The sequence below is a fragment of the Athene cunicularia genome (genome assembly GCF_003259725.1).
Source record: "Athene cunicularia isolate RWA chromosome 4 unlocalized genomic scaffold, athCun1 chr4_part3, whole genome shotgun sequence".
NCBI classification, from domain to species: Eukaryota; Metazoa; Chordata; class Aves; order Strigiformes; family Strigidae; genus Athene; species Athene cunicularia.
In genome coordinates, this window is record NW_020799100.1 from 21933818 (window position 1) to 21942345 (window position 8528).

The window sequence follows — 8528 nt, forward strand, 5'->3', positions numbered from 1 at the left end:
CGTGGGCGCAGTCAGAAGCTGCTGGGGATGTGGTACCAGCTTCTGCCCGATAAGATCTCCTGAAGAGCTACTAAAAAAAAAAAAATATATATATATATATATATGAAAGTGATAACATTGCTCAAAACGGCGATAGCTTCAATCTACTGAAGAAAACACGCAGCAGAAATCAGTCTTACCTTCCTGTGACTCCCATCCTTCGGGGGGGTGACATCCATGCTAGAGAGCAGGAGGAATGAGCTTTCTGCTTTTATTTTCCACCGAGTTTTGCAGCGATCCCAGCCCCGGCGACTCCTTGTTAAACTTCCACATGTTTTCGGAGCGCTGGAATTCTGCCGGCATCTGCAGCCCAGTACAGTGTCTGCAGAACAGGAAATCCTGTATTTTGTTTCTCTTCACCACACGAAACGTGTACAGCTAATGACGTTAAAACAACTGGGAAGGCGATGACGTTTCATCCAAATGCCATCCGAGCAAGACCTCGGGCGCGGATTTCTTTCTTTCCTTTTTGCACAGAAGTTGTGATTGTGTCCTTCAGGCGAGCTGCTTCTGCTTATACCCACGGTCACTTGCCGTTTGCTTGCTAAAAGCTATAAAATACGGAAGCAAAACCTCTTCCAGTAAGCGCTCACTAAAGGAAAACTGAAAACTGTGCCAGTGTAAGTTACTGGAAGGTGGTAATTTTCCTTCATTTTCTTGGAAGTTTGGTTAGCCTCAGACTATCAAGGCTATAGGCTGAAGCTAAGGGTTTGGACTTTATTTCAGAAATAAATACGATGGTTTAAGGTGGAGACTTCCCAAAAAAACTGTTGTTTAAAAAAACCCCAATGTGCATCATTCCCTAATTTTTTTTTTTCTCCTCCTTTAATTCCATTCCTATATATATATATATTATTTTTTTTTCTTAGTTCTTTTACTGCCTGCTAAGCATGACCACCTTCTTTCTGAATTGCTGAAAACTGGCAGGCATATATTGTAGTCTAACTTATTGTGAGCCGCCTCATTTCCAGCTGAATGGTTTTGCTTGATATACAGTGTCACATCTTACAGCCCAGGGCTTGCGAAGATAATATGGCTGTTGGCATCTCTCCCTTCCTTGCTGTAGGTAATGTATAAATAGAACTATTCTTGCTCCATCTATTTTTCTGTAATTTGTGCTATGACCCTGAAAAACTATCAGAAATGTAACTGTGGAAGAGAAATGAAAGGAGGAAGCTATTTATAACCTTTAATTGTAGAATAAGGGGCCAGCTCAGGGTCTGGGGATCAAGCATTCATCTTTCCCCACAGCATCTGCGCCCCCCGGCTCTGCGGGCCCTGCAGTTGCCAGGGTTTCTTGGTGCCAGCAGCTCTGCTGGCTGTGGGGACCCGAGCGTGCTCCCGTGCCCTGAAGTGGTGTTTCACAGAGGAGAGGATCCTTGACCTGAAGTGTCCTGTGGTCGGTGGAGATACAGTTATTAAAATCTGTTGGTCAACTTCCTCATGAAAGTGAAGGCAAGACCCATATATGTACCAGCTTTTATAGACATATCCACGGGCTCTTCATCACCACTTGCTTACCCATCACGTAACCGTAGCCTGCTAGCAAGTAAGTACCTGTGAAGCCCCGTGCTTCTCATCTCAGCTGGGAGCAGAGTGAACTGAAAGATGCAAAAGCTGCTTATCATTCCAGGTTTTCGCAGAATCCAGAAACATCCAGGTTGGAAAAGCCCCTGCAGCTCCTCCAGCCCAGCCATGACCCTCACCCTGACCGTTCCCAGCTCCCCCAGATCCCTCAGCGCTGGCTCAGCCCGACTCTTCAACCCCCCCAGGGATCCCGGGGACTCCCCCCTGCCCTGGGCAGCCCATTCCAACACCCAACAACCCATTCTGTAAAGTAAAACTTCCTAATATCTAGTCTAAACTTTCTCTGGTTTTCTTGTGCATCTTTTTCAGCAGCTGATGCTGCTCCTTGGAAGACAGAGCCGCGCTCGTGCGTTTGCCAGACGTTCCCAGACTCGCAGAAGGGAGGCTGGCACTGCGCCCCATCCCTCTCCAGAGGTTAAAGGTTTATCCCGAAGCAAAGTGGTTTGTTTTGTCAGGATATCCTGCCTAGGACATCCTACTTCTGTGACCACAGCACACATCCAGCTATCTCTGAGCCCTATTTTTAGGTAGGTGTTTACAGCCGGGCTGCTGGGGAAGGAAGGGTCAGTGGATGTCAGACTATAGAGAGGGTCAGACTCGCACCTCAGGGCTCATAACCACGTTAAGTCCTTCCTCATCACTTTTTTTGAGTACTTTTGCAGATCTCAACCTTCCCGGTCGTGAAAGGCTGGTGGATTGACAAGCCTCAAGCCCCTTCAACACGTGCTGATCAACCTATCTTTTCTTCTTTCAACTGCATGCCTATTTTTGTTTAGCTTTTCTGCTCTCTTCTGTCTTCTTATTGATACTAAACATGAATTTAATGCTGTGCAATGTTATAATTTCAAAGGCAGAAGACACAAAAGAGTTTTTAAATAACTGTGAGACTTTATCTAAGGCCTCCAGAAAAAAAATGGTCGCCTTTAGCCTGGTATCCTGTGGGCAGAAGGCCAAATGCATATGATCAGCATCTCTTTAAGCGCTCAGATATTTAAGAAATATCTGACAGGATGCACCTGAAGGATGTATGAAGAACAGTAGGGCGTTCAGGAGGAGGAGGAGGAGGTCTTGTTCGCACAAAGCAACTCACCCTTGTGCATGGACTTGCTGCGGCTTCGCCAGAGCCCTCGGCACATGGCCCACGGGGCTTGGTGAGTCCCTGGTGCCCGCTGGCACACGGTGCCTCTCACCACTGCAGTGGTCTCTACAGGGACAGCTGTTTTGGGAAGCTTGGATTTATTTTACAGCAGATAATTGTTGGTCACTCCCTGCCTTTTTGGGGCTAAGCCCTTGTGTAGCCCGCAGACCCAGCATTTTTGGTGAAAATGCACCAGTCGTAGCCCTGAAATCGGTTAAATGCAATGAAGCGTTTTCCTATTTTTGAGCTGGCTCCTAGTTGTTAAGCTGTTATTTTGCATTTACAGCATTATTTTTTTTTTCCTCTGTGCAAGGGAGCTCATAATTTCATTTGAGTAAAGAAAATGAAGCTGAAATACTCAGAAGATCCTGCAGCTCTGAATTTGAGGCATGGGGTTTCTTTCCAAACCCATTTGCCATCAAAGCACAGGAGGGGACCCTTTCTCAACCAGGAGAGGAATTACCAGACCTCTGATACCAGCTAAGATGGGGTGGCCCTTTGCTGGCGCTGCAAAGAAATGCATTTTCTTTTGCTAGCAGGTGAATGGCCCCTGTGCTAGAGAAGGAGGATGTGTCATGCTGTGGTTTTGCCCAGGGCCGTGCCATCGGGTTCAGGCACTGCCATCAGGGCAGGTGAGTTGGAGACCTCACCGTGTTTCCACCCTGACCGGTTCCCTTCGAGGTGAAGCTTGATGCAGGGTTGCTTCAGCAGCAGGTGCCTTCAGATCCATCCTCTGCAAACCTGCACGGCTCTACCCAGCCTCTTGATTTGGTTAACTTCTGCCTTTCTGTGGCGTCTCTGAAAGATTGTTTTTCGTCTCTGCCCAAGAAGGATGAAGATGCCTTCTTTTTATAGCTGGTGAGTCTGGGCGATGGGACCAGCACAAGAGATAATCCAGGAGCAGCATCATGAAATTATATTTCCTCTTGTCAAAACAATAAACAAGCTTTATGGTCACAGGAAACGGGGTGAATTACAGGAACCGGAGCTGGGCACGTTGTGCCTTTGAAAATGTGAGAGTGCTGGCAGGCAAAGCCAGCACCTGCAGCCCCAGGTCTCCTGTTGGATCCGGCACCTCTGTTGTGCTTTGAACTCAGCCTCTATCCTGGCCAAAGCCGGGACAACCTCCCAGCCACCCAGGCACCTGAAATACTGTCCTCCTCAGCAGGACTGCTGGGCTCATCTCTTCTCCTGGGGCACGCTGCTGGGGTTTTGGAGGACTCGAACTAAAGGCTTTGCGTTTCACCTATGGGTTTGTGGAGGCCAAATGGACGGTCTTTGACTTCTTTACGTGCTTTCAGAAAATTACAAGTTTTCCACGATCTCTTTTTACTTTGAATTGTTGCTCTTGCCTGGCTCACTGTCATGACCTCTTGGCTAACTTTCTGTTGTGGTTTCACCCCACCCTGCCCCTAAGCACCACGCAGCCAGTTCAACAGTATCCCAGCCAAAACCAGTACAGCTTTCCCCCACATCAGAAGAGACCACTAGACCAAGTTGTCTAACCTCCTGTGCATCAAACTGATGTGACCTGAAAGGCTGAAAGTGTTGAGTGTGTGACTTTTCCTCACAGGCTGGGGCTGCAGTAGGTAACAAGGACAGTTTGAGGGGGGGGTCTAAGTGAGTTCAGAGGGTGAGCGAGGCAGGAAAAAGGGGGGAGAGCAGAAGCAGCTGAGGTGCTTGGGGGTGCCATCATGGTGATGGGGAACACTGTCCTTCATGGAGTCACCAAATCCACTGCTAAGGTTGAGGGTGGGAGAGCCGCCATCGCTCAGGGCCTTCAGATGCTGGAGCAGGTATTGCCCTGTCGGGGCCATGTTATAATTCTCAGCATGTAGGGGACTGTAGTGACCAATTTCTGCTTTATCAGTCTTGTCGTAAATGATGTGAGTCTTTTACAGATAGATTTGGATCTGCAAAATGATTGCTGGATGAGATATAGAGAGATGGTTTCTGTGGTCCTGCCTGCATGTGAGGATAAGAGCAGTTGCTCCTCACCCGGTCACACACCACCTGCCCCACAGCTATTCCTGTGGAGGACCTTCCTCACCCCAAAATACCTCCAAATTCAAGTGTTGGAGTTTAAAAAAATGAAAACAAAGTGGGGTGAAAACCTTTCTGTAGACAAGCAAGCAATCTGTTTAAGAATAATAAAAGTTGATGCACTCCATCACTTGACCTCTGATTCAAGGAGGAGTTGATTCCCTTTCAGTTTTCTAGGTGTAAGTGATAACTGTAAAACTCAGCTTATGTTTGCAAACATGAATTTATTTTTTTTAAGCATCAGTTTTTTTGAAAGAAAAATGTAGGACAAGCTACATAGTTACCATAACGGTGCCTTCAACTTGTGTTCACCTGATAAGTGGAGAATTGCATGAGAAAAAAAATAATCGCAGTCAACAGCTCCCAGTCACATGCTAGCTGATCAAGGTCCATAAAAATCCTCAAAACAATCATTGAAACGGAAGTCTTCTTCACTGGCAACGTTCTACAGTGTCTAGCTTATGAGAAAACTGCTAAATTGCCAAAAACTTCATTGTGCATGCTCAGTTGTGCACCTGAGCATCAACCTCTGCTCACGTTTTTAAAGGCACTGCTTGCAGCATGTAAACATGAATGTGTATCGTTGGCATAACGAACGGCCAGTTAAATCAGAGAAAACATTTCCATTGACCAGGGGGAGATGGACTGTTCCCCACCTCTGCAGCTTTCTCAGCAGCAAGCCTGCAATAATATTCTCTCTGTGACGGTTACTTCCTTCAGATAGGCACGTTTGGTATTTTCACTTATCCACACGTGCGATTCAGTTCACGGCGCTGTAGCCCATAATCATCATCTCACAAACGGGAGGAGAACTACGAGAGCTTATTACGCTTAATCAGCACATCTCTGTTGCCTTTTGCAGTAATTGCAGTGTAATGGTTATTTAAACCTGGCTATTGTTTGCTTTTTTCCCATTTGATTGTAAAACAGCCAAGTGCAGAAAATTTTTGGCTGAGTTAAAACGTAATTAAGTGGAATTGAGTAGTTAGCTTTAAAATATACCTTGGAAATGTTTCTGGTATTTCTTCTGTTTTCGTAGCGACGTGTAAGCTGTTGCCGCTGGTGCTGAGAATTGTACGCATTCCTTCTGAAAGAGCAGAGGTTTTTCAAAGGCCGTAAATCAGTGCCTGCATTCAGCCAAGACAATCCCCAAGTGTCGTGAGGATACCCTTGAGGTTACACAGAGTGGGTGAACTTGGCCGAAGAGCTGTCACCAATTTATTCTAAGGGGTAAATTGTCACTGCATTTCATAGCTGATTATAACAATGTAAACATTAAGATCGCAAGAGGAGCTGGTGGAAAAACATCATGATGAATACTTGAGGAAATTAGCGTAGGCTCTATTAGTGAAATCACCTTGGCAAGAACACCTCTCTTTTTTTAATAGATGTGTCAAGTGAACCCACTAAGCCAAGATTTTGCGGGGCAGATCCGTTACAGGTACCCCTGGGCCCAAGAAGCCCCACGGAGAAGGAAATGAGGACCTGAATGGTGCCACCAGCATCACCACATCCACCTGCACCGACGCGGAGTCTGGCTGTGCCCAGCCCACGGCGTGCTCCTGCCCCTCAGGCCCAAAGGCAAAGGCCACCCTGATGTCCCCTTTGCCAACCAGGGCAGCTTGGAAGGGAAGAAAGTCACTCGGAGCAAGGGAAGGACCCACTCTCTGGAGTGTTTGAGGAGCCGTTGGGAGAACTTGTCTTGCAGAGGGTCTTGCACCAGCTCTCGGTGTGAGTTACAGGATGCGTCAGCGATTAAGGAGCAAATTTAGAGCTGGGTGAGGAGGAAATCATGAACGAGAGTGGGAGGAGGAGTGTGGAGGAGCTGAAGTGGAGGTAAGCATGGTCACCAGTGGTCTGTGCTCAAGGCCAGGAGCAAGCTGGGACTGCCATGCTGAAGCAAGCTGCCAACCGTCGTGTGTCTGCAGCCCTGAGCGCGGAAACCAAAACTGGTGTTTATTATTACTGGCCATCTTCAGGTTCTTGTATGTGTGGTGTGTTTGTAGCAGAGAAGACACTTCAGCAGACATCAGTGTATGGGCCTGGGATTGTCTTTGGCTTGATCGTGGAGCCATGGAGTTGGAAAAAGAGAAGAAAAGCTCTTGGGATGCTTCCTCCATTTCCTAGCAAAAGCTTTATCACTCCCTCCTGTATATTTTCTCATCCAGTTAGGTCAGGCCTGCGGTAGGTGTAGTCACGCCAGCTGGGTCGCTCATCAGCTTCCAACACATCGGTCTTAAACAGAGTTTTATCTTCTATATATCAAAAGATTTCCACTGCCATGAAACTCCCCTGAATAAACTTGCAGGATCTTCCACAAAGGAGATGGTAATCAAGTATCACAGAACAGTTCCAGATTTCAAGTGAAATATCTTCATTCTTTTCAGCTGCCCTTCTTGTCATTCCTTAATTGATGAGCCACTCTCTTTGCTCATCAGCCGACTCCTGATGACCAAACTGCTGTGCCTTGATATCTGGTCCTGAAACTCTGAAGTCATAAAGAAATACAGGATCGGATCCAAACAGCAATCCAGACTCGCAAGACTTAAGCAAAAGGGTTGGACATAGAGCGTGACGGTGCTCAGGAAGCAGTCTGTAATTACATTTTCTTTCACCAACATGTAGAAGAAGAAGTTGATGTGGTAGGGTGCAAAACAGACGCAGAACACAACGGCACACATGGAAACCATCCTTAAAGCCTTCCGCCTCTCGCTGCTGTTTTGCAGCGGTATCTGGAAGCCCCGAAGAGAGTCTTTTGTCTTCCAAGTACAGAATAAAATAATGATGAGCGGGCCGATGAACCCGAAGATCTCCGCCGTGATTGTCATCAGCACGGTGGCCACCTTGCTGTCAATCTGCCGGACTTGAAGGTCTGCAAAGCAGGTATTTGTGTTTTTGGCCAGGCCGTAGCCACGCATGATGGGGAATGGCAAGCACGCTATCCCAACGAAGAGCCACACCACAGCGCTGATGGCTACGTCGTACCGCCGCTTCCAGTCCTTGGCCTTGAACGGCTGATACAGGAAGAAATACCTCTGAACGCTGATGCAGGTGAGGAAGCAGATGCTGGCGTACATGTTGAGGTACTTCAGGTAGAAGCACAGTAAGCAAAGGAACCTCCCAAAAGGCCACGTGTAGTTAATGTAATAGTATATTCGCAGTGGCAGCGAGAGGACGTGAGCCAGGTCGGCCACGGCCAGGTTGATCATGAAGATGACGGCTTTGTTGTTCTTGCTGATGAAGCGGCACAAGACCCAGAGAGCAGCGCTGTTTGCCAGCAGGCCGGGGATGAAGATGAGGGTGTAGGTGGTTGCGTACAGGCTGTTTTTGAACGTGATGTTGTGACTGGAGCAGGTCTGGTTGCTCTGTGTCATGACTGAGCTGCTGGAAACGTCTGTCACGGTATAGGGCTGGTGGGTCATTCCTGTAGAGAACAAAAAACAAGGGCTGAAAGGCAAAAGCACTGCAAGAGTTGTCAGTATTCACATTTGCATTTCCTATCTGCCTAGTCAGGACAAAGCAGAGAGAGGTTTGGCAATGTCTTCTGTATAAAACATCCTGCTATCTTCTTCAAAGCTGCCCCTTCAGGGTCTCCCGCCATTCACACAGAGGTGGGGGAACGTTCCTGTCCCATCAGTTGCTTTCCAGGCTGCCTGGGTGCCATGAACATGGGTGAAGCCGTGCCGTGCTGCTAATGGAGGAGCAGGAGAAGCTGCCCATC

The 8528-nt window shown here is 47.6% G+C and overlaps 2 protein-coding genes across 2 annotated transcripts in view; both read right to left on the bottom strand.

Annotated features, from left to right (window-relative positions):
• LOC113479995 (putative P2Y purinoceptor 10) overlaps positions 1–544 on the bottom strand; it is a 4999-nt gene extending 4455 nt beyond the window's left edge. Inside the window, exon 1 of the mRNA XM_026848497.1 lies at positions 180–544. The gene's annotated coding sequence lies outside the window, so the exon portion shown is untranslated. The remainder of the gene's footprint in view (positions 1–179) is intronic.
• Positions 545–7206: 6662 nt separating this feature from the next.
• On the bottom strand, positions 7207–8229 carry LOC113479998 (putative P2Y purinoceptor 10). Its single transcript, XM_026848500.1, has one exon. It carries the CDS (start codon positions 8227–8229, stop codon positions 7207–7209), a length of 1023 nt encoding a protein of 340 aa, XP_026704301.1.
• Positions 8230–8528: the final 299 nt, after the last annotated feature.